The sequence below is a fragment of the Coffea arabica genome, chromosome 7c (assembly GCF_036785885.1).
Source record: "Coffea arabica cultivar ET-39 chromosome 7c, Coffea Arabica ET-39 HiFi, whole genome shotgun sequence".
Classification (NCBI taxonomy): Eukaryota; Viridiplantae; Streptophyta; class Magnoliopsida; order Gentianales; family Rubiaceae; genus Coffea; species Coffea arabica.
In genome coordinates, this window is record NC_092322.1 from 36,134,322 (window position 1) to 36,160,951 (window position 26,630).

At 34.1% G+C, this 26,630-nt stretch overlaps 2 protein-coding genes and 1 long non-coding RNA gene across 3 annotated transcripts; 2 read left to right on the forward strand and 1 right to left on the reverse strand.

Moving 5' to 3' along the window:
• The first annotated feature begins 8,269 nt into the window (after positions 1-8,269).
• LOC113691100 (uncharacterized) lies at positions 8,270-11,369 on the forward strand. Its single transcript, XR_011817540.1, has 2 exons — positions 8,270-8,526; positions 11,163-11,369. It is a non-coding gene; the product is annotated as an uncharacterized lncRNA (long non-coding RNA).
• Positions 11,370-15,172: 3,803 nt separating this feature from the next.
• Positions 15,173-17,019, forward strand: LOC113689304 (F-box protein SKIP27-like). The gene is made up of 3 exons (XM_027207095.1): positions 15,173-15,229; positions 16,581-16,655; positions 16,768-17,019. The coding sequence occupies exons 1-3, from the start codon at positions 15,173-15,175 to the stop codon at positions 17,017-17,019; spliced, it is 384 nt and encodes a 127-aa protein (XP_027062896.1).
• A 1,555-nt stretch (positions 17,020-18,574) lies between these two features.
• LOC140010674 (uncharacterized) lies at positions 18,575-19,189 on the reverse strand. Its single transcript, XM_072057983.1, has one exon. The coding sequence runs from the start codon at positions 19,187-19,189 to the stop codon at positions 18,575-18,577; it is 615 nt and encodes a 204-aa protein (XP_071914084.1).
• Between the last annotated feature and the right edge of the window lie 7,441 nt (positions 19,190-26,630).

The window sequence follows — 26,630 nt, forward strand, 5'->3', positions numbered from 1 at the left end:
CCATATCGACAAATTTGATCTAGAATATGATTTCGAAATGGAATCAAAATTTTGAAAGTCGTTTCGACCATGTAAACTCGAGTAATTTTGATCAAGCTAATCCAAAAATATTTTTTTTCACTAGTATTAAATGATGAAATGCAGTACTTAGTATTTTGCCTAAATTATTCCAACCCGACAATTTTCCTTTAGCTTAAACTAGCCTTAACAGTTATAGAAAATAATTTCTCTAGCATTTGAAAACCCTAAGCCTTGTTTTAATTCCTTTTCCTTCTTTAAGATTTGCCGTTGGATAGTTGACTATAGGAAAAGTTCCAAAATACGAATTTTTAATAACTTTAATTAAAAACGTAGAAACTTGCTAGGCAAGAAACCTTATAATTTTATGGACAATTTTTGCAAGGACCGTAGCGTTAAAGAAATTTTTTCAAAGTATCTTTCTAGCTTTGACATTAAGTGGTTTGTCGACTTATTTAAAGAAAATAATACTAGTTACCCTTTTATAAGGAAAAGTACCTCAAGGAAAACTATAAGAAACATTTCTGTTACTTTTGCCAAGCTTCAACCCAAGTAGAGTTTTTGAAATTTCTTTGAGAAGGTTAATTAGTAAAATACTAGATAATCCACAATACGTACAAGCTTAAAAATTGAATAGAGAACTTATAGTTTCAAAAATTTGGTTTTTAGGGTTTAGCGAGGACGCAGATTTTGATTCCCAGCTTGATCAGTAACTTCACTCTTGGTGAGTGTCCCTGCTTGTTGTATTCCTACTTGATTAAAGTGCTTTCTTGACTCGATATGTGATAACTTGCAAAACTAGCTTTTGATCCATCGAAGTGAGCAGTGTGTACTTTATCGCACTAGCCGTTCGAGTGGTGACTTGCGTGAAACATTTTTCTCATGAATCCTTGAATCTAAATGTAGTTGCGTCGTTGGGTGAATCCCTCGACTTCTGAATCCAACTACGGAAATGTCGCTGGGTGAATCCCTCGACCAATTTCCTGAGGGTATACTCAAGTATACTGCTCCCAATTAACTAAGGGTATACGCAAGTATACTGCTTCCAATTATCTAAGGGTATATCTCGAGTATACTGCTTCCTTAGTCGGCGTTCGGGCCCGGAATAGGGGTATGAATGGTGACGGGTTAGGTAACAAAATGAGACACTCTACATGGATCATAAGTAGTGAGAGTTGACAGAGGGTCAACTACGATGAATGGTGATCAAGCGAGGGAAATGGCTCCTGAGAGCCCCTGTATCCTATCTTGTGCTGTTATACGCTTTCCTAACTGTTCAATTTGGTTAAGTTATTACTCGCTGTTTGATTTACGTGACTGCATGTTTTGGGGCACCACTGAGCTTTAGCTCACCCCATGTTTATTTGTTTTTCTTGACAGGTTCTGGAAATTGAAAGCTTTGAAACTTATCCATGTTTCGTTTTGGGATGTATTTGTATACTATGACTACTTGTGTGGGCTGTAGTGTGTTAAATTTGGATTATGTACTTTTTATTTTGGATTGCCACTTGAAGATGGAAAATGTATAAAACTTAATTTGGATGCTTGGCTTGATTGTTGTATTTTGTTGTATGAATTTTTGCTTAGTTGGGACGGTACGATTCTATTCCGCAGTTCGCAATGCGTGAGATGTTTAGGAGCCGTCGTTTGGCTATTTTAAATTACTGCTATCTCTGAAGTTAATGTGGTTTTAGTGACGGCCTACTTCGGAGGAATTGTTTTGTAATAGATTAGGTTATTCTTCGAAAGGTTTTGGGTTAGATTGCTTGCGTGTTGCTTGCGTGAGTCCTGGCGAGAGTTGGGCAGACGGCCTGCCAACCCTTTGGTTCGCCTTAGGGGGAAGTGGGGTCGCCACAGGGAATACTTTCAAATATACCTTTTTCTCCTGGTTGTAACTCTAAAGGTGTCCTTTTTGAGTCCGTCCAACTTTTTGTTTCGGTCCTGAGTTACTTTTAATCTTTCCCGAATAATCTTAATCTTTTCCAAAGTTCGTTCCACCAAATCGAGGCCAATGATTAGTTTTTCACTTACTTCATCCCAATATAAGAAAAATCTACACTTTCGTCCATACAACACTTCAAATGGTACCATACCTATTCTGCTATGATAGCTATTATTGTATGAGAATTCCATTAGTTTTACTAACCCATCCCAATTATCCGAGAAGTCTAGAACACAAGCTCTTATCATGTCCTCCAATGTCTGTACAATTCTCTCTGACTGTCCATCCATTTGGGAGTGGAAGGTGGTATTTAGTCTCGGGTCAGTCCCCATAATATCTTGGTAGGTCGATCAAAATCTAGACGTGAATTTAGGATCCTAATTCGACACTACTTTCGCAATTCATTTTTAGACTAGATATCACATTCTCTCCCCCTTTAAAGGTTTCGTCCTCAAAACCTAAAAGACATAAACATTAAAATAAGTTAACAAAATTTTCAATGCTCTTACAAAACATTTTGGGAATTATTCTTATAATGTCTAAATTAGATTTCCTTATTTAATTCCATCAAGCTTCTGCTACGCACTCTTATTTTCCTCAATACCTCCCATCTTCATATTTATATAATTAAGATGAACATAATATCTCTCACCAATCCAACATTCTAAATATTGGCTTATAACGCTCTATAGATATCACCCTATAGAAAGGATGCCATAGACACTAATAGTACCATTTCTTCATTTGTCACACATTCTATCACAACTTATTTATCCACTATCACAAAAAGTAGTCATTATCTCGACATATGGGTTCCTGCCCACTGTAATTGGTAATGGAAATCTCTTATTTCCCTCAAATCTGATATCTATCTCATTTCAAATAGCATCACTCCTATTTTTAGATCTTATAACCTAAGTTATTATACCACTAAATGCCATGGGAATCTCATTCCCTTTGGTCATTTTTTTTTTCCTAGCTCAATTCAATTTTTGAAAATATCTCAAATATCATTTCACAAACTCCTTGATGATACAAAAATACAGAAAATTTTATACAAAAAAAAATACCAAATTCTCATATAGAAAATTAATAACTCTATCATAACCTTGGTAAAGTATTATCTATGCATAGAATTTCAAACTCACACAAGTTTAGAAAATTGAAAGTGTTTTGAAATACATAAGTCAACTAACTATACTTCTTTCATCATTAGAATTTAGAATACAAAGAGAATTTATCAAGAATTATTTAAAAAAAAATTTTTTATACGATAAGAAATATATATATATATATTTTTGCAGAATACATTTAGCTAAAGCCCTTTTTGAGATTGGGTGAATATATATATAAAAAAATATTTTGCACAGGATTATAGGATATAATTATTTAATGTATTGATTCTTTTTTTTTCTTATAGATATATACATATATATTTAGAAACTATATTTACCAAACAACTGCAAGGTAAAGGTACATATTTAAAAATTCTGATTAAAAACTATTTGCACAAATAAAATTTTGGTTTCACCATTTATTCATTTTTAGGAAAGAAATATGTAAAATTATATATTGTAAGAAATTTATAAAATATGTTTGCCTGATTATGATGTAATAATACTTGAACTAATAATATCAGCTTGTTTAATAAATGTCTTGAGCATTAGATCTAAACCTCAAAATAAGTCAACGAAATTCCAAGGTCCAACATGTATTGCATACGTACTTAAATTCTTTGGTACTTTCAATTTCCTGCAGACAATACTTCAAATATATATAATATTTCCTACACATCCGACATCTTAAACTTAAAATGCACAATCAAAATCATATCCAATAAATCAACATCATAAACAACTATAGTACCATTTCAACTTAAATCACACATGCAAATTTCCAAACCTATTTATTCAGTCACAATTAATCATTTCCTAGTGTGTATTTCCTCTAAAGAGTAAATCGTATCCTAGACTCTGTTATCACTAAGTAATGGAAATATCTTATTTCATAGCCTTCTATCCAACTTCATTCCAATTCCTAAAAACACTAATATTACAAACATTATTTAACATACTTCTAGATCGCATAACCTAAATTTCGATATCATTAAAAATCACGAGAATCTCTATTGCCTTAATTTTTTTTTTCTCATTTCAATCCTCAAATCCCTAATATCCCAATCAACCTTTCACATACCTCCGAACCATATAACCTAAGATTTGGTACTACTAAAAAGTCACAGCAATATCTCATCTCTTTTGATCTTTTTTTTTCTCCTTTCAATTTCCAAAATCATTAATATCCCAACATAATTTGTCACACTCCCAAACCATGTAACCTAGGCTCTGATACCACTAAAAATGTCACGTCCCGAGCCCGTACGTGCCCGTCACATGACATCCGCCGTACTCCCAAGTCTCACTCAAGAATACAAGGCTACATTAACTAATTTAACTTTAAAGGTACTAAATAAAGTGCGGTACAAACCACGTATAAAAGAAAGTCTACAAATGTTCCAGACGTTCATACATTTATTCTTTGGTTGAAACAGCGGAAATAAAAGTAAATAAAACTAACAACTAGAAGTAGCTAGCTTGCCCACTTCTTTTCATCTAAACTAATAAAAGTCATTCTCAGGGTCTTCTACGTAAACCAATTCATACTCTTCAGAATCTGCAAAAATGGTAAGAAGTGGGTTGAGCGACACATCGCTCAGTAGGTAATATTTACCCCTCTGTTGGACCATGCACTCTTAGTTTTATAGATACATATATATATATAAGTACAACTCAAATCATTTGCAAATCATTCACATCCATAATTTTGAAAGTAACGTCATTTATAAACAATCAGTAGTAAAGAATGACAAGCAATTTAAAAGCATCTCGTTGATAATTATACATGAGAAATCGTAACGTCATAAATCACTTTATAGCAATTCATAAGTCTCTTCGTATCCAGTCATGAATCGTCCTATAAAACGTTGCATTTCAGTTCATAGATCATTTCAAATCAGCCCATAAGTCATTTCATATTAACTCATAAACCTTCTTTCAGTTCAACTCATAACAAGTACATGTAATGACCGGCTACTGAGTACTCAACCTAGAGATTAAACCCCTTCTAGATGGGCGACCAATAGATTTCGCGACTATCGATTGATCTCATTTCATTCTTGGGTCAATCGGCCGGACTTTATACCAGGCTACCATGGCTTTGTCAATCGGCCGGACTCTATACCAGACTACCATGACTTTACCAATCGGCCGGACTTTATACCAGGCTACCATGGTGATTAGACAGGACTATAGCCCCTACCGTCTATTCCATGACTACCCTGAGCCTTACTTGTCAAAATTCATTTCATATATCATATACACAAATCTTTGTTTTCATAAAAGATTCAGCTCATTTTGTATATAAGAACATAGCAAAACATTTTAAATAAGTTACATGGTCCATTTTGTATAGTAAAATATAGCTTTCATAAATATCCAAGTAAAGCATTTAATCAAACACCTTTCGAGTCAACACAACAAAATAGTATTGAAACAAGAATTTCATTTTGCACATTTGAAATCTCAGAAGGGTAAGTACCACCTACCTTCGTTTGGCTGCTCGAGTAGAACTACCTTAGGTTCTTGTATTGCACCTATCAAATGTATAGGTTCCCTAATCAGTTGTTACTTCCTATAGATGCATAAATATACAACCTCTAAGTAAGTACAGTATTCATATCTAGACAATTATATGGACCCTAATAGCATTTGCCCCAAATTGGATGATTTTTATTTTTGGAAAGTTTCCTAATTTGAAAAGTTTCTATTTTTAGAAAGTTTCGTAATTTGGAAAGTGCTCATTTTGTAAAGTTTCCTAATTTAATAGAAAATAATTATTCACAATCCTGGTTATTATCCTCACTACTATCTTACTATGTTTATTTATAATATATGATTATCCATTATTATTATCACCATCCCCGTCATCGCTAATTTATTTTATTATCACTTATATATATATTAGGTAGTCACTATTACCTTCCCCTTTATTTCCACTTTTAGGCGTGTGTAGGTATTATTATTATTTATATATATATATCTACCCATACACTTATACATACTGACTTTCTATAATTGTTTTAGTTTATTTCACTCGTAATTATATCTTATTTTTGTTTATATTCTTCATTTATTTCCCCCACGTCCACATTATTGTTATTCTCACTATCATTGTCTTATTAATTATTATTTACTATTACTACTACCACTAGTATTATTATTATATTTATCTTCACATATATATTATTATATATTATTATTATTATTATTATTATTATTTTAAGCATTCCGTTTAGCAATTTAGCACTTACCTTACCTTGTCTGATGTGGCTTAAGACGGCTAGATTAAGATGTTTTAGATTTCCATTTAAGTACCTTATACGTAATTAACTAAGTATAATTTTATATGACTAACCTTTCAATTCTAACAATTATTTTAAATTGGGTCCTGAATTTTAATACCTATGATAAACTATAAAGATGGACTAGTTATTTTCTAAAATTTATTTACTGCATATTTACTAAACCCGTACTGTATCTTTAACCCACACATACTTGCCAATATATATATATACATATTTATATATGTTTACTTATTTACTATAGTCATTACGATTGATTAAAAAAAGAATTTTTTTTCCCGTAGGGTTACTCCACTGGCGTTGCTTTGCCAAAGCTTTTGTCAAGCTTTGGCAGCCGCCATTCTTGACTGCTACTTGTTTGGTTGTTGCTGTCCCCCTTTTTTTTTTGTTTTGTTTTGCTTCGGTCTTGGTTTCGGCCAACCTTTGCAAAGTTCTTTCTCAGCCGCCGGAGATGGCGGCCCCCCACTCTTTTCTGTTTGTGCGCGTGGCGTTGCAGCATAACAGAGCAGCGGCAGCAACCGCTGCCTTTCTTTTCCCTTATCATTTTTTTAATAGATTCCAAATACCCTCTAATCTCAAGATTAAAATCAATCCCCTCTATTTCTATTAACCCAGATACGAATCTTATCAAACACATATCTACACCTATATAGTAACAATACCTGTCCATAAAATTTCTAGAACAATTAATACATCTACTAAAACTTAAAAGAGGGGTTTTCTTGCTTGAACTCGAGACTTACAGGTTTAGGTGCCTAGTCGTCGGATCGATTGTAGGTGTTGCCTGCTTCTCTTTCTCTCCTCTCTGACGGCTCTTGCTCTAAGGGGGCAGAAGAAAGAAAAGTAAGGCTAGGGTTATTTTCCTATCTAGAGTTTTAATAAAATCCTAAACCTAGCATTATTTATTAGTAGGTGGCTTGGGTAAGAGTTTTCATTTATTAGACCCCTTACCCTATCCTACAATTACCTTATATTATTTGTGAGGACCCGAAAATTTCTTTTTTATTTTATCGAATATTAGTAGTTTGTTTAAATATTTATTTACTCATTTTTCTCCAAATTATTTATTTTGATCATTTAAAATCCATTTATATGGAACGACGCCTCTTTTACATTTTTAAAAGCGTTTTGTTGGAAAAATTCACTTTTCGAAAACTCATTTAGTTCGGAACAACGAGTGCACATTTTTCGAGACTATATTTGAATCGAGAGTGTATTAATATTGGAGAATTAAGAATGATCAATAATAGATTAAGAAAGGTTAATTGAGGAATTAATACTCAATTCACGTGAGGACTCGTAAAATTATTATTATTTTTTAAACCCCTAATTTTGGCTCAATTAATTATCTATTTGGATTTTTGCCCGAATATTATTTTCTATCCTTATTAGACCTAAATATATGGTTTTATAGCTTCGTTATATTTTTAAAGTGTCTCGTTTCAAAAAAATTATTTTCTTAGAAGCTTGTTTAGTGAAAAAGTGAAAACGTGTCTGAAAACTTTAGCCAATTAGGGGTACAATAAGCTCAAAAATTTAAGACATATACAATGGTCCTAAAATAGGCAATTTTAGGTTTAAATATTGAAGTGATAGTTAGTGGTAAGATCGTTATAGGAATTTCTCAAAGGTTTCAATTTTTATTGCGCCTAAATTAGAAGTACGTGGTTTCACGTGCGCGCTTAATTGGGGGACTTTGGACCATTATTTTGGGACAATTAAGAATGAAAAATATTTATATAAATGTAAGTGTCTTAGAGGTTTAGTGCACTAGTGCAACAAACGTAAGAGAAATCGAACACAAAACGCGCGCTTAGGGTACTAGTTATAATTGATTTGACGTATTAAAAGATTTGACGTCAAGCGTCTTTCGTACGCAAAGGCTTCAGAACCGCATTTCATTTCATTTCATTTCTTCTGCTGCAACGGATGGCTAGCAGCTGCAAGGGACAACCGAAGCTTCACCATTTCTTTCTTCCAAAACTCATCCAAATCCTTACCAAAACTTCCATAGATTCTCACCAAACTTCACATTCATTTAGCTTTTCACTTGGACAACAACTTAGCTGCAAAAGGAAGGAGCTATCCACGGTTTCTTCAAGCTTCAAGGGGCCGAAAAATCTGTCCAAACCAGCCATCAAAGTAGGTAGTAATCAAGCACCTTGAACTTGTCTTATGGAAGTTGATCTATGCATTTGAGTTGGAATCTTCACTTTAGTAGCTTGTATTGTTGGAAATGTGGGCTCTATGAACTCCCACTTTGGGTTGATGGCTGTGATGATGTTTGGTGATGGTTTTATTGCTGAATTAGAGCTTAAGGAAGTAGATTAAAGGTGTATTGTGGCCAGAAACGTTGTTGAACTCTTGAAGCAAAAAGTTCCCATTTTACCCCTGTTCTGTTCGGTCACTTTAATGCAGAAATTTGAGGATTTAATGGCTTGATTGTGTTGTTTATATGTTGTAGTAGTTGTGTAAAAATTTTCATTGAAAAATACTGAGGTTTGGTGGGTCAAACGAATTTATTTCAAAAACTAGTAATCTGGAAAACGGTTTCGCCGTAATCCAGACCAGTGTTTGTATTTCGTCCATAACTCCGTACTCCGACGTCGAAATCAAGTGCCGTTAGCGGAATTTAAAACTAGACGTTTCCATGTTTCCAACGGTGTATAATGCACATTCTGGTTTTAGGTGTGTGAGCCACACCATTCATCTGAAGTCGGCTGTCCTGTTTCTCCGTTCTGCCGAAATGATTTGATGATGCTGCAACTTTAGGCTTAATTTCGAGCTAGTTGCATGCTGAAACTTAAAACGTTTTCTTCTGTGAAATCACAGCCCTATGAATGTATTTTCTAACACTATCAACCATGCTCAAATCCGAGTTAAATTGAGTGAGTTATGATCAAAATACGGTGACTGTTTTGTTCTTGAAAGCCTTGGATTTGGACAGATTTGACGTGACATTTGTGGTGGTCTTACTAAATGAATTTCTTGATGCTAAACACCTACCAAATGTACCATGAATGTTTCTTAAACTTTATTTTCACATAGGAACCATGATTGGAGGATTTTCTTAGCCAAACGATTGGATTTGGGAAGAAAAGGATTAAGGGCAGATTGCCTTGAGAATTTTTCCAAACTTTGGTTGATTGGTTAACCACCTTTCCGAAGGTATTTTTTCCACGAAATTTGATAGAGAGATACCCTTCATATAGGAGTATTATACTGCAAAATTTGGTATCAATCCAAATCCGTTTCGACACTTAACTAAAGGTCCAAAGTCGGAACCAAATCTGGAAATTTGTTAACAGTCTTGAAATTTACCCAACTTTGAACTACCATATCTTGGTGCTCGAAACTCCGATTCTCGATCCGCTTGTTCTACCCTAAACCTTACTTGCACCTCTAATTGAGCTACAAATTTCAAGGGCTGGTTTGTAACGAGTGAATTCTGCTGAATTTTTAAAGTTAGCGAAAAACCAACCCCGGCTCAATCCTGGGTGATTTGGAACAGCAACTTTAAGCTCATTTTTGAACACCTTCCACTTAGATTCATGGAAAAGTGTCTTCTAAGAACTTTTAGTACTTTGGAATAGGTTTCCAACGGTACCAAGTTTTCCAATTTTCGACATGTGAAATCTGAGATACGATTTTTTTCAAAATATCGTATCAAAACTGAAATTTTCTGAATTTCAAGGAAATGAAGTTTTTCAAGTACTCCTTATTCCTTCGATAATACTTGAACGTTTATGCTTGATTTCCAAGATAACAAAACTCGATTACTCTTGTACATTAAGAAACTCCACTTGAACCTCGATTTACTAGTAATTGAGGTTCATTTTCATGAAATTTCCCCAGATTGTACTAGTGCACAATCTTCCTTGATAATTGGGATGTGTGAATGATAATTCACTATTAAATGCTCGGGCGCTCAAGAGGACCTTCCAGAGGATCTCACGGGAGACGCCTAAACCATCATTTGAACTCGCTACTTGAATCACTGTGAATGTCAAGTGCATGAATTTGTTGTTAAGTGGTTATCTGTTTCTTATCCGTTATGTAAATTTGAAATTTTGAGACGAGGGTGTACTTTATCGCACTCGTTCTCTTTCAAATGAAATTATATTCGAATTTTGCTATGTGAATTCGTATCCAACTTGTACATGGTAATGTGGATGTGATTTGTACTTGTGATTCGTATATGTGATCCGTATTTGTGATTCCTATTTGGAATCGTCGATTTGAGCGTTGCTCATCGACTTATATTCGTATTCGTATTCATATTCGGGGGACGCCCAAAACTCGTTGGCTAACTTTGCGAATCGAGCCAGCATGGGCTTGGTCGATAAGCTTAGCAAACCATGAGATATTCGTAGAACATGATCTATTGGAGAGATCTTGCTCGGCATTACTCGTGCAGTATTGCCATGATATACTCGAGTATTATCAAAAACTTTGATGAGCGGGCCCGATAAGGGGGTGTAACGGTGACGGGATTCGAAGAAAAGTGGTGTATCTACGGATTTGATACTTATGTGGTTGACGGAGTGTCAACGTGAGATGTGATTAAGATTTCGACTCAACTGCGTGGAATTTAGCTCCTGAGAGCTACAGTATCCTTGAATTGTTTTTGTTTATTTTTCCTATTCGAAATGTGAATTATTCGAATTTGATAGCCTTACCTACAATGTAATTGTTGTTGCTACTTGGATTATGTGTTTGCATGTGTGTTTTCTTGGCCTCACTGAGTATTGGCTCATCCTATTAGTTTGTTTTCCTTAACAGGTTGGATTGGAAGATTTTGGTAAAGCCGACTAGATTATACTTTTGATTAGAATCGGGGCTGTAAATGTGTAGTCGACTTTTAATGGTTGCATTTTGGAACTTGATATATCTTTTGTGAACATGATGTAAGATTTAAATATTTAGTTAAGGAAGCGACTTTTCTTTATTTTGACTCGTAGTATTTGGTATGTATCGTTAAGTTCGATTTGAATTGTCTTGAGTCCTGGCGAGAGCTGGGCAAGCGTCCCACGGATACCCTTGGGTTCGCCCTTGGGAGAAGTGGGGGGCGTCACATTATTTCATTTCTTTCTTTTACCTAGCAAATTTTATCTTTTTAATTAATTGGGAAAATAAAATAATAAAACCGGTGCCAAAAATCGTGGGTTTTACACTTCTTCAGCTTGGGTTTGTCCACTTTGTAAAAAATCAAAGAGTCGTCTACAAAGAAGAGGTGAGTTATTGATGGTCCATGTCTGTTGATCTTCATCCCTGTCAGTCTTTGGTTCCTCTCTGCTTGAGCCAGCAAATTTGAAAAGCCTTCTGAAATGAGTAGGAATAGATAAGGTGATAATGGATCACCTTGTCTAATTCCTCTTGAGGGTATCACATAACCTTTAGGTTTCCCATTTATGTTAAAAGAAAAAGAAGCTGTCGTAATGCACTCCATTATCCAGTTGATCCATGTATCACAAAATCCCATTTTTGTCATGATTGCTTCCAGATATCCCCACTCCACTCTGTCATAAGCTTTCGACATATCTAACTTTAAAACCACTGCACTCTGCCTTTTATTTTTGAGGAAATGTAAGTACTCATGAGAGATAATTACGTTATTCAAAATTTGTCTTCCAGGAACAAAAGCTGCTTGGTTTTTACTTATGCATTTTTCCAAAACTTTTTTCAGCCTGTTTGATAAAATTTTGGAAATGATTTTGTAAAGCACATTGCAAAGGCTTATAGGCCTAAATTGTTTAACCTCAGTGGGGTTATCTACGTTGGGGATGAGGCCGGGATACAATGGTGTGGTTCATTGCCTTCAACATGTGACCAGAATGGAAGAAACTATTAATGGCTTGGATGACATCTGATTTGAGGATGTGCCAAAATTTGTGAAAGAAAATTGTTGTCATTCCATCTGGTCCAGGGGCTTTGGTTGAGTTCATGGAAAAGAGTGCTTCTGTGATTTCTTTCTCCCTAACAGGCTGGGTGAGTTTTGTGTTCATGTGGTCTGTGATGTGTCTGTGATATTGCCTCTAGAACCATATCCGAGTGATTCACTCCCTTACTACTGAAAAGGTCTTTAAATTGCTTCACAACTTCTTCTCCAATTTCCTCATCTGAAGTAGTCCAAGAGTTGTCCTCCCTTTGTATCTTTTGCATCCTGTTCCTCTTCCTTCGACCCTTAACACTCGAGTGGAAGAAGTGAGTGTTCCTATCCCCCTCCTTTAGCCATTGAACTCTAGATTTTTGGCTCCAGAAGAGCTCCTCTCCATCATAAGCTTCCTTGAGTTGCAATTTGAGAGCCTTTTTCTTTCCTGTTTGTCCTCACACTCAATGTTTTGGAGTTCGCCCAAAAGTTTTTTAAGGCTTTCAATTTTCTTTCTAGCATTGCCTTGGAAGTTGTTTCTCCACTTCAGAATAGCTATCCTACAGTTTGCTATCTTCCTATGCACTTTATACATATTAGAGCCTGTTTGTTCCTCCTCCCATGCCCGCTAAACTACTTGTTCCAGTCCCTTTTTTTTCAACCATCTTCTATCAAAAAAGAACCTGTTTTTGCTCCTCCCGTTTATAGGATTCGAGTCTAGCAATATCATATTGGTTTTATTCAATGTAGACCTTATTTCTTGTTGACTTTTTCCAAGATATGTTATGCCTCGTATTGGTGTTCATTTTACATACTTTGGTCTGAATATGTTCCCGCAATTGATCATATTTGTAGCAATTAAATTATTTAAATGTTGGACAGCATAATCTCAAGCCTAAGTAAAATTTAACTCTTAAGTCCTTGAGAATTTACAATAGCTTGTCACTTGAGAATTTAAACTTTGCTATTTGTAATCAAATTTTCATATGTTAAGTAAAAATTTAAAAAAAAGGCCATAAAAGTGGAAAAAGTTTTGAACATTTTATCTCTAGTAGCTTTTGGATGCTCCAATTTTTGAGTCATTGCATATAATAGAAATATATGTACCTTCAACCGCATGGGCTTGATTATTTCACCAAGGTTTTAACCTTTCCGATGAGCTCACAATTTGCACTGCAACATCTGTCGCAATTATTCCAGTTTCTTTCTTGATTTAATAAGGGATAATTTCAGAAACCTCTCTAGAAATTTCTGACAATTTCACCTAATTTCCCTTTCATTTGAAAAGTTACATTTACCTCCATTCTCAAGGACAAAAAAAAAGCTATAATAACTTTCTTAAAAGAATGACACTCATCCTAAGCAAAATTTGAAGCCAAAGTTATTATTGCCGTTATTTAAAAGGAAAAAAAAAAGGTAACAATAAAGTCAAATGGCTATAAAACATTTAAAAAATTGCTACTAAGTCTAACACGGTGGGTTTTGCCCTATCATTACCATTACAAGGGAGGTTAGTGAAATTATCCCTTGATTTTAACATTATTGTTGATATTTGATTAAAAAAACGTTCTTGTTTATACTTCTTTTTATTCAGGGCAATCTCTCCTTTTTCTGATATTTAATACACCGATAAAATTCAGCTGTCTTTGGAAGTGCGTACGTGCGTAGAATTCATCTCGTTCCACTGTCAATCTACTACTTTTAACCATCGGGACATATTTTCTTGGTCACAAATTAATCCTACTCTTTTTGTACTAGTACCTTTTCTTTTTTACTAATGCCACGTCAAGCGCACGAGCTATAAAATGGATATGTGCAAATGGGTAATTCTTTGGTTTTAATTTCGGTAAAAAGACATTTTATCCGTTTTTCCCATCATTGAATGATGGAAGAAGCTATATGTGATGATGTGAGAAAATTCCCAATTAAAAAAAAAATATGAGTACACTATGTGATCGCTTTATTTGCCTTTTCCCTCATTCAATAAAAAAACTATGAATAAATTTATACCTTGGCTTTTAAGACAAGTCACCTGTTAATTTTCTCAAAAGCCCACAAATGTTTTTTTTTTTAAAAAAAAAGTAAAAACCACAGACTATATATGCATTGACATAAGCTTATACGGAAATTTAGAAAAAAAAAATAAAATTTAAGCTTATAGGGTGTACAGACTGCAACTTCCGAATTTGCTCGATTTATTTGAACCAAAAAAAAAAAGATGCTATTTATATGTGCAAACATTTTATTTAATTATTTATCTATTTTATGCGTACGAGTATACATTACATGACCATGCAATTGGCTTTGCGTATCCCTGGATCATATTTTGATTTACGACTGAACATGTGATATTTAGACAACCATCACTAATGCTCAATAATTAATCTCAAGTGTCTAACTTCAAAATATTGATGAATAAGTAAAAAACCAGAGGACAACTACTAATTTAAAGATTGAAAATTTCGAAATTCAGCGACTAAGTCGTGACACAAAAATTAGCGTGCAAAGTATCAAAAAAGGAAAAAATAGTATACCATAGTGCAAATTGGTAGTAAGTTGAAGTGATTCAAAGTATCCCCTAATCCATATTTTATACATCATCTTCGGGGACTAATCTGCCAACCAAATAAGGATAGTCAAAATTATTAAAGGAAAACTTTAAGTGCTTATTTTTAAGTGTTTGAAATAGTGGCTGCTTTCAAACCCGACCGGAGACCAAGTCAATCTCTTTAGTTGTTTTGACTTACTTCTTTACCAAAACTTGATCCGACCAAAAAGCTTAGAAGGCTCCTTTGAAGTAATTTTTCTTTTCTGCACTAGTCTACATGTAAAGACAGATCTCCTTGGCAAATGTCCTAACCTATCATATTTTTAAGCTTTTAAGTGCGAAAAATGTTCTAAGTATATTAGTTGCGCACGAAGTATGAGGAAGTATTACTTGAACTACTATTCCGTCATATGCTTAGAGGCCCTGGATATGGTATAATGATAATCCGACCAAAACATCTCTACTCCTGTCCCTCTCACGTGTGATTCGATTTTAACTGAGCGTTGTTCTTAAGCTTTCTGTGTTAAATCATATTTGGATATGCGGTTTGTACTTTAATTATGCTGAAAGGTTGTCATTAGCTTGGTTTTATGGAGTAATTTTTTTAATGGGTTATTATCACTTTACCCCATTCAACTATATCACTACTATCAGTTTACCCATTAACGTTATCTTTTAGTCATTTCACTTCCATAAGTAATTCAACTCAACATGTTGAGAAAATTTGGACAAAAATATCCTTTTATTCTATAGTATTACTACGTTTTTATTGTTACTTTATTCCTTTAAATTATAGTGATATAATCAGTTTAATTCCTAACATTATTTTCTAAGAAATTTATTTCATCGTTAATCTAACTAGTGTGGTAAAATTTTTTAAAAATATATTTACCTTTATATATACAATTAAAAATAAAAAAGTTGGAATGATTATTCTTCTTTTTTTTCACTTTAAGAGATCCAAAAATATAAAAATAAAAGGATTTTTTCAAATTTCTTTTTTCATACTTATTAATACTAGGAAAAAAAGAGATAGGAAAGAAGGAAACATAAAATTAGATTTTGCAAAGAAAAAATAAAGAAAAGTCTAATGTTATCGTATTAATTTAAGGTTGTTGGAATTAGAATTGAAATTTGGTGGTAAATAGTAAAATAAAATAATTTTAAAATAATAAAAGTATTTAATTCTTTCATATTTGTATTTAAAAAAAAAAAAAGAATTGAGCTCTCTCTCTCTCTCTCTCTATCTATCTCTCTCCCCCCTCTCCCTCCCTCTTACGATCTTTCTATTTTTTTTAATATTAATAAGATTGCCAAGAAAAAAGAGATTAATACATTGACCTTTTTTTTATACTAAAGAGGAAAAGAGTCATTCTAAATTTTTTATTATTTTTATTATACAAAGAGGAGGGTACTTTCTTTTAAAATTTTTTAACTTACTAAGTTGGTTTAATGGTGGGATAAATTGTATAAAAAATAACTATATGGGATAAATTAATAATGAGGCTATAGTTCTAAAAGATAACGTTAAGGAGGAAATTGATAGTGGCACCGAACGTTAAGGGGGTAAAGTGATAATAACCCTTTTTTAATTGTTTAAGAGTTGAAGTGAATGTTATGCCGCTTTCTTAGGGGCATTTGCATTTACGGTCACTAATTACGTTTTGCTTTACTGGTGAAAGATGAGGGCTTTTTTGGATGGTCACATCAGGAAATTAATCTTAAGGTTACCTTTTGGGCTGAATGTTATTACTCAAGATTGGGATTTATTTTTGTCCTACAGATTAGGACATTGTGTGGTGTTGAACATGATGATTTGAAGAGGCTGTTTTTTGTGTCAAAATCGATAAGAGAAGCGGTAAGCTTTTATACATCTCTATGGATTAAATTAATTTAAAATTTGAGTGCTTTCTTCAACATGTCTTGAGCATTGGTTGATTTGGATTTGGATTTCTTAAACAAAAATGCAGACTTTGATTGCAAAGCGATGGCATTTTGCAGATAGCACCCCCAAGAAGACACTCGGATTTCCAAATGCTATTGATTTTGAAAATCTGGATGAGTTGAATGAGATTGAACAAGCTCCAAGGCAAGTGAGAATTCCGAGGGCTCGATTGAGCAGCAAGAAGTTGGCTGACATTTCCGTGACCTTATATACTTCTGCTGGCGAAGAGAATTGGCTGCGAAGAGAGCTATTTGTGGCAATGGATGCAGAAATATGAGTTGAATGATTTATGAAGATCCAGAACGGTCTTCTTCTTGTTGTACAATTTGGTAACTTCTTGGTTAAGCGAAATAGATGGAAGACAGAAAGAAAATCTGACGTGCGTATCATTTTTTTTGATAGTTTGTACATGACAAAACAAATCCATGCAGGCCCATTTTCGTCAATTCTTTCATTGAAGATAGGATTGGCTTGTTTATACTTTGTTTGTACATGTAGAAGAAATGGTTTAGGGATTTCATTTAAGGAGCTGTAGTGGCCCTTTTTTTGTTCTCATAAGCGTGTATATACGAGCCTCCAAGCTCTTTGGTGGTACTTATTCGAATGGGTTGGATGAATAGATCTCTGCCAAGCTGATTTTGCAATTTGATTGTTGTTCTGTTTTCCCTACACAATGCTGTTCTTCTTCCTCAAAAGTGATTGCTACGGTGCAGTAGAACTATGTAAGAGATTATTCTTGGCCAATTTGAGACGTCAGCTGAGATTCTTGTTTCATTTAGGATATGTACTAGATTTTTTTCGCCCTTTTATGTTCTGCATTAATGCATCTGTGTCTGAACTCTGTTGATTCTATTTGGTCAATACCTTTTCAGCAATCAGATGATGGGGCTACCTGTTGATTTCTTGTTGAAATTATCAGTATTAAATCCTTTTGTTTTCGGGGGCGGTTATCACCAAGACTGTCAGGCAGCGATTAGTACACTATGAAAAGGAAAATGGAGGAGCTACCATTATGTTTATTTCCATTCCCTACTTGTTTTGGCGAGCGGCGTCTTCAGAGAACATGGAGTTTGCGCTTTCTGCATTAATAATAAAATAAGATGTTAATTTCCTATTCTCGTACCTAGGATTTCATTGAGGATCTGGCTGTATCGGAGGTAATGTTTTGAGGGAAGCTAGCTGGAATCCTTGAAACCTTAATTACAGGATGAAAATTTGCGCCGAAATGATCTGTTTAGTGGATGTTGTTGCAGCTATGAAGGAAATCAAGTAATTGGTGAATGGATAAGTAGTTCAAAGTTTGGGAGAAAGGAAGTTGACTTATTCAGTCGGATAGATAATTCAAATATGGTTTTAAAATTCAACAATATACTTATTCTCCATAAAAGATATCTGTTAGTACATGGGTGTCAGGGATTGTTAACAAAGATAGAAGAATGATATTTGGCTCTATTTTTCTTCTCTTTTGCTTGTGGATAAAAACGAAAATAAGAAGGTTAAATTTTTTTCTTGCCATTTTTAATCTCCTAATATGGGGAGTTCCAATCATCAATGGTTGTATGGTCTGTTATTGCAGAGTAAAGTGTTAAGACCAACACAGCGTCTAGTTGGATTTGCAATTCTCCACCAGGCATATTCTTCCCAGCAGCCTAGTTCTAACCCGTTCAGTTTTGTGCTTGTGACTGTAAGTATGCATATGTCTTCTCCTCATTGTATTTGTTGTTCTCAGGATTTTGTTTGTGCTCTATTAATGGTCAATTTTAAATAATCATGCACTGTGTAAGATTGTTCTTTTTTTTTTTTTGGGTCAAACATCATAAATTCACTTCATTTCATGAACTTGATATTACAAGATTGGATACATCAGAATTTCTCCCTTTGTAATCCTTTTGTGCACTCTCATGGATCCACATGGGAAAACACTCTTCCCATTCAACATTTTTAGTTAGCTTTACCGCAAATTTTGCTAAGCTATGTGCACAGCTGTTTCCAGCTCTATGAACAAAAGAAAAAGTACATTGTTCAAACAAACATCTCATATTTGCAATGTCTTCAAGGACAGTAGCTATCCTGGTATGATGGTCCTTTTCCTTGTTGATCATGTCCACTACCTCCTTGCAGTCAGACTGGAATTCTACTTCCTTCCAGTTTGCATCGCAAGCCATTTGCATTCCCATCCGAATTGCTGCTGCTTCCTCCACTTGTGGCTCGCTAACTTTTAGTTCAGCTCTTGCCCATGCTTTCATCATTTTTCCTTCTGCATTCCTAGCCACAGCACTTATGCCTGTTCTCTTCATGTTTTGTGAAAATGCAGCATCAGAATTTATCTTTATCTGTCCTCTTGAGGGTGGCTTCCATTCCTCGCTTCTATTTGAGCTTGTTGTTTGTTGAATGAACTTTCCATCTAAACTTTTTTGGGCTTCTATGTACTCATTCCATTCTACCATAGCTTTTTGTACTGACTTTCTTGGATCTGCATCTTTTTCATCAAAAGCTTTCCTGTTCCTCGTCTTCCATATTTGCCAGAGGATATTTACAGTTAGCGCTATATGCTAAGATTGTTCAGCTATGCAGTATGCACATCAAGTGCATTTTTGACTTGTTTATTGAGTGACAGTGGAAAGCTGAGAGTATTTTCAGTTAACTTTTATACGGAGTGCTAAGAATTATTGGACTGTCTGCTGTATGAAATACTGAGTCCAGTGAATTTAGATAACCACATGAACCTGATGTGGAGGCCTATTCATTACTGTGGGAAAGACTTCTTTTCAGAGCCTATTTTTGCTTCTAGAATAAGAAATCGTTGACAAATTAATAGTAACAAATCCTTTCTTATACTATAACGTATATCACTGTGGGCTGACACCAGGAAAGCTGCCAGTATGTTATTTTATAGGCATATCGATGTGTTCTATGTGTTAATTTCCTGAATGTGAGTGTTCTTTTGTTTGGTTATCAGGAAATTGTGGAGAATAATCCTGTCATAGCAGTTGAAGTTCTCATTAAGCCTGCAAATTCACCTGAAATTGAAGAGTATGTTCATCTTTTTACGTTACAGTATAAGAAACTTAATCTTATTAGTGTTCCGACAACAAATTTTTTTTATGAAATGCAGATATTTTACTGTTATTGTCAGTATGGATATGAGCCTTCATTCAATGGAAGTGGTTAACAGGCTTACTACAGCTGTCGAACTACCAACTGAATTTATTCACTTGTATATAACGAACTGCATATCTTCGTGTGAGAACACCAAGGTTCTTAGTCCTCTCTACTCTTTGATGTACTTCCCCATTTTTTCAACCCCGTTTTGAAACCCGTAAATTTTGACCTATTCATCATGATTCTGGCTTGGTATTCATAGGTGTTGCCAGTTGCCTGGTTTAATGTTGATTCATAGAAAATAAGCAAGTAGGTGCAAAGAAATAGCTATCAGATGGAGTGCTCTTTTTGCATGAAAATTAAAGCATCTTGGTAGGTACTATGATGGTCCAAAATAGATTTTCAGTAAAGCCTCATCTGCAATACCTGCAATTGTGGACAATTCGAGACCTAGGATGTTCAGTCATCAATCTGTTGTGCAGAATGAAAGTTCAGCGTATATTTTGTTTATGTGAGGAAAGTCGCAGGCATATAAGCATTTTCAGTAAACCGCAATAATGAACACTCAAAGAAAGAGGGGACTAAGCTGTGCATGTCATGGATGGTTCATGTACAAGTTGATTCACGAATGCTAATGAAAATCATGAATGGTTGGTTCGCACAAGCTGTTTAGGAGAATCGATGAAATTATCTGCCAAATTAAGAGGCAGATTACAGAACATAGATTCACCTTCAGTTAAAAATTTTAATGACACCATTGCTGAGTCAAAAAGTTTTTGAATAAAACTTAACTCTACGGAAGATAATTTATTTCATCTGTTGATTTTGATTTATAGGGGGTTTTGTTATACGTCAAAATTCTTTCCTTTCTGAACATTTCCTCGCTTGAGTAACTTACACTTCCTTGCACATGCAAAATTTACATTAGATATCTTATTAGATTATTTTCCGTGCTAGTCAACAAATGTATAAGGTGATTTAAAGGCAAAAATTTCATTGGTGTTAGAATACCAGGTATGCAGTGATCCTGCAAGCTAAATTTTCAGTCACCTGAAATAACATTAGACTTGGAATTAGTATTCCAGGTGACTCTGGACCGTAACAGGTTGTTGTGATTCGAATATTTTCAAAGGCACACAAAGTTTCCTTTTCCATTTTCAGTTTAAGACTCGATTAATATGAAAGTTCAATTCAAATTTTATGCACCCAAACAGATCTGTTTTAAATATAAAGTGTTAACTACCTGGTGCATATGGCAGCTTTCATCCTTCAAACCTTGATTTATTCTCATTGATCTAATTTTACTAAATGCTGTCGAACCCATTTGGAATGCAGTCCAGGATCTATTTATTGAAGTCCAAGCCTTTTGTATAGAGTTTTCAAGGATGAGAGAAGCAGCTACGTTGTTTAGGCTCCTTAAAAGCTTAGAATAAGATAGTCTGGTTTAATTTTACTTAGTTCTCTTTGTGTAAGATGATCCTGCCCTGTTGCTATGACGTTCTATTTTGAGGATAGCATCATGGCTTGTAATGTGAGGGGTAACAGACAAAGCACTGCTGTGTATACTGAGGATTTTACATCCATCTGGCGCTATCCCAGATAATGGGCATATCTTTTTGTTTCAAAATGCAAAAATCGCAGCAAGAAAGAAATCAACATGCAATTTGAAATTGATTGGAAGATTTCATTTTTGAAACACCTTCTTTACTTCATTAAGCGACAGACGAGGAGATAAAAAGTGTCATTACAATGCTCTATTTGACTTGGTGGCGGATTTAAGGAAAGGGCATTCGGGATCCTTAAATTCCTATAGTACCCATAAAATTTTGATATAATTTCAAGTGTGTCCATGAAGTTTTCTTATGAAGGATGTGAAAGAATTACGTGGTTCTTTAAATTAGTTCATGAACTAAAATTCTGAAAGGATATGTGGAGCATAAAGTTTCATTTGAAGTAAACTAGAAAAAGCCTTTTCACCTCAACTTAGTGGTGAATATTTTTTTTCTTGAAATATTAGAAAAAAAGTAGGTAAAAAATTTTAGTGTTATTCAACCGGTAATGAAATGTGTTTTCCGGTTTTGTCCCTAAAAATATGATCACGTGAGAGAGGCATGCTATTTTTAGCAGGAAAAATGAGCAAAAATGAGCATTATGACCAAATTGGATCACAATTTAAATGTGAGGGATAATTTTGGCTGATTTTATATGTTAGGGACTAAAAAAGTGTTTTTGGTAAATGTTAGGGACCAATTTGGCAAATTTTTCTTTTATCAATTTGAATTTGTAAGGGATGTAAAATTACACTTTTAAAAGTGAGGGATGAAAAAAGTCATCTTGTAAAATGTGAGGAACATTTTAAACGATTTCCCAAAAATTTACATGCACAACCAACATTTATGCCAAATACATTGTCACTAAATGAGAGTTGATGAGGCTTTGATTGACCCCACGCTAATGGATTACACGAACTTTATATAAAAAGAAACTAATTTGAGATAGTATATGATTAGAAGCAAAAGTTCACAACCATCAGCAACAAAAATCACATAGTTTTATTGACTAGCAAATAAAAATGCTAACGACAATAGATAAGCAAAAAACTTTATTTGGATAGTCACATTGAACAAGCGCCTAGTTATGCAATCTAGGCATTGATAGCAACTCGTTACTATTATTATATGAACTCAATTATGTTTCATGGACCGGAATACCGATTATTTAGGATTTTTGATCCACAAGTGGCCCTAATGGTGGTGGTGGCGGCGGTGGATTCTTTGGCTGACCTGATGGAGGGACAGCACACCTCTTGAAAGCTACCCTGGGGTAAAGCATGTGGCCCATGTGGCTTTATCAGTGGAGGTGGTGGAGGATCCTTTGTAGAACCTGATGGAGGGATCAGCTCCCTTTTAAAAGCTTGGGGAACCAATGTTTTGAAAATCGGATTGGATCGGTCAATTCGACTGATCAGACCGCAAATCGGTCAAGTCTTCGGTCCATTTCATTACTAGTATTGACTTTTTGTAAAAATTGATCAAAATCGCAAAAAATCAATCATATCGTTCAACTCGAATTGAACTGTGAACCATGATTATTTTTATTTTTTCCATCTTTTTTTTAAAATTGAACCTAATGTTTTAACATAATAAAACTTATTCGTAGAATCTTTTGTTCCCAACCCTAATTTCTAAAAAAGTAATCAAACTCTCTATATTTCTCAGCCTCAAACTCAAAGATTATCGATTTCTTTTGTAATTCTATTAGATTTTGTTTAATTTCAAAAATCTCAATGCATTTTGTTTAATTTTAAAATATGGTTGTGGTTTGTGTGGGATTTAAGATTTTTACCAAGTAGGTACAATTGAGATAAATTTATTTGTTTGAATTTACAATTTAAAAACTTTATTTGTGTTTAAAAATACTTAATTTTTTATTAAGTGATGTCTTAAATTAGTCTATGGGATAATAATCTAGAACAATTGAAACAATTATTCTATGCGCAAGTGTGTGTATATATATATATATATGTATGTGTGTGTATATATAAAATATCATCGAATCGGGGTTAAATCGGTTTGACCAATTGAATCTTGACGCAATCACTTGACCAGTTTAATTAACGGTCCAAGTTTCAAAACATTGTGGGGAACACCTTTTTCTGAAGTGAAACATATTGCTGAAAACTCAACTTGTCTGCTTGCACCATGGAGTTGAAGTGGGTAAAAATTAAAAAAGAGAGCAATAGTATGCGCCATAAATGATAAACGTTTTTTGATGAAGAAATTAAAGTAGTCATTGAGAACTTTTTTGGGATGATCAATAATAGAGGTTAGCATATATATATATATATATATACATATATATATTTACATGAAGACAAGGAACCACTTAGATGCTTTTTGTGCTGTCATGGTAAGTCAATTATTAACCGTTTTGTAGATGCTCTTTAATGCTGAAAATCTTTTCACTATTATTTTCTAGAAAATGATAGGTGAAATGTTTTTTGTAGTAGTTTGATGCCCCATTCATTGAACTGAGAATGAAAAGTTAAACGAGTATGTTTAATAATACACCAAAAGGGACCAAGTCCCTCTTTAGCCTTCAGACGTTTTAACCTTATTTGCAGTGAAAAAAATTTAAAGGAAGTGTTAGAGCACCACTTTGGTTTAGTTAGGTTTGTATATCTGCTAGTTCCTTACACAATGGGTTAGGATATACAAATGTTATCGTTGCGGAAAAAAAAAAGAGAGTATGTTGTGTAATACAAGCCTAAGTTTTTATAACTGAACATTGAATAAAATGTAATTTTGAAATAAAGAAAGAATTTTTAGAAGCAAGAAAATAAAGAAAGATTAGATGAGAGTCAGAAAAGTAGTCTTCGTATTGGACAAGCTTTGGAAGGAGGATTCGGGGGATCATAGCTAAATAAGTCGACTAATATATAAAGAAAGATTCTAGAAGGAAAAGATGTTTTCAATGTAGTTTTACACCAAGGTTTTAAAGGAACAGATAAAAGTATTTGTCCTAAAATTGACCAGAAAATCAATTAACAATTGTTTACAAGCGGTAATATTTACTTTGATGATTTGGCTAACGAGCTTAAGTTGTTTTTGTAGGTTTACTACATTTGTTGCCACTTTCTCGGCTTCTTTTTTTTTTTTTTGATGACACATCGGGTATCCGGACCTCTGGCCTGATTAATGCCCCTGCAGCCTGGGAAAGGGCGCCTCAACCCACTCTGAGCACGCTAACCACGAAACCAGATGGAGCACAAAGTGAAGTGAATTTTACATGAGTAATCTAAGTTATTCCAGAAAATTCTTTTACACAATTATTAAATTGCTTATAGTTTACGTTAAGTGATTGGGATTTTCTGTCCTAATTTCTATATGAAAATATTAAATTGCTTATCGTGTACCTTAAATAAATTGATTAATATGCTATCCAAAAAAAAAACCAAAAAGATGATCAAATCTCTCTCTCTCTCTCTCTCTCCCTCTCTCTCTCTCTCCCTCTCTTATTTTTTTTAAACGTTTCATCTTTACACAGGAACAAGCTTTTTCATTGTCCAACTTAGCAATGTTTTCACAAGTCTAATGAATGTAAACTGTCTAAACTTTTTGTTTGCTGTTCATCTTATCTTTTCCCTGCTAAGTGCTACAAGTAATAGTTTAGGATGGTGCAAACCAAAAATTGATGACACTTCGAGGGTGAAAATTGCAAATCCCTTCTAATTTTTTGTCCACTCTAATAGATGAGCTTGGAAATTTTCGCTTTACTCAGATTGATTCAATGCAAGAAACTAATTTTGTTATGCTGAGTTCAATAACTTTAAACGATATATTTGACGTCTTAATAGTGTAACTTTAAATTCTAACTAAATACTTTCAAGTCTGCATGTCTTTGAGCCCTTCCTGAGTTTTATCTTTATAGTAAGCTAACTATTTGGAAGTTGGCACTGGAAGAAAAGAATGAAACACAGAAATAATTGAGCTTGTCTATGTAAGTATCTTGTTGGAATATATTTAGACCATAAGTATTGATCCAAATCCTGTGCTGCAGGCTCCAGATAAGCAAGAGCTAATATGTTCAGCAAAATTGAGAAGCGAAAAGAAAAAACTATTGAAGATAAAAAGCTGACATTGAAGACCACAGCCATTTGTTTTTTGATTGCTCTATTACTAATAGTATTTGGATTTATTTCGAATCCAAATGTGCTGTAGGATGGTACCAATAGGAGCAATTTGATTGATTGGATTGGAATTAATTTGAAAGGCAAATCTCTTGCTAAAACAAGGAAGAGTTTTTGTTGGCAGCTGCTATTTAGTGCATTTGGAAAGAAAGGAATGCAACACAATTTAGGAATGAATGTAGGGATACAAAAGTTATTCAACAAGAGATCCTTGAGGTAATTAGATGTAGATTGTCCTCTTTCAAGAAAGTCAAGAAGACGGATACTAATAGATGATTTGTTTTCACTTGCAAGAGTAGTTAGGGATTTCATAATTTTAGACACATTTTTGTTGTTATTTTACTTCTTTTATTACATGTTAGTAGAGTAAATTTAAGTGCTTTATTTGTGATCATCTAAACAATGGAGGAGTTCGAAAACTATCAGTAATTGACAATCTTTTCTACGGGATTGACATCTAATATCTTGTACTCAATAAATCATCTGACATTCAAGTCGGGGGTTAGAGTAAACTTGTCAACCGATTATTATCGGTTTATTTGAGTTTGAATTATCAAAAAGTTGGAGACATGTGGCAGTTGTATAAAGAAGGGATAGAGACTAATTTGGAGACAGAAAATTCGAAACCAAAAGTAGGGTATTTTAGTTTATATATTGAAATAACACTTGAGTGAGATATACCCTAAAATACATTATATTTTCATCCTAAAATAAAAAAGTTCTCAAAAAAAATCATTGAGATTTTGTAAGATCTTAGCATGCTAACTTCGTTACTGTGTCAGAAAGACTTAGTTACTTAGCAATTAGTTGGAGTTAATTGAATGCTGACTCCGCAAGACAAGTTAGCTACTTTGCTGTAAATTAGTTACAATTAGTTACTGTTAATTGTCGGCAGCCAGGTAGAGTAGTAAGTTACAATTGGTTTGAAACGGGGGTTGGACGAATAAATGATGCATCAATACTGGGGTTACTGAGTGAGGAAGTGGGTCTAAATTGCTGTTACAATTTCTCAAGTTCTTCTTGCGCAATTTTCTCTCAGTTCACCATCTTTTCCTCTGGTGTCTGAATTGTATTGTCCATTTCAATTTACAAAGTCA

Bases quoted from the DNA above. Each gene is read 5' to 3' on its own strand.
- LOC113689304 (XM_027207095.1), top strand. From the start codon at position 15,173: ATGAGGAAGTATTACTTGAACTACTATTCCGTCATATGCTTAGAGGCC. The intron at 15,230-16,580 runs GTATAATGATAA...TTTGTCCTACAG, and splicing joins GCTTAGAGGCCCTGGATATG to ATTAGGACATTGTGTGGTGT. The intron at 16,656-16,767 runs GTAAGCTTTTAT...ACAAAAATGCAG, and splicing joins CAAAATCGATAAGAGAAGCG to ACTTTGATTGCAAAGCGATG.
- LOC140010674 (XM_072057983.1), bottom strand. From the start codon at position 19,189: ATGGTAGAATGGAATGAGTACATAGAAGCCCAAAAAAGTTTAGATGGA.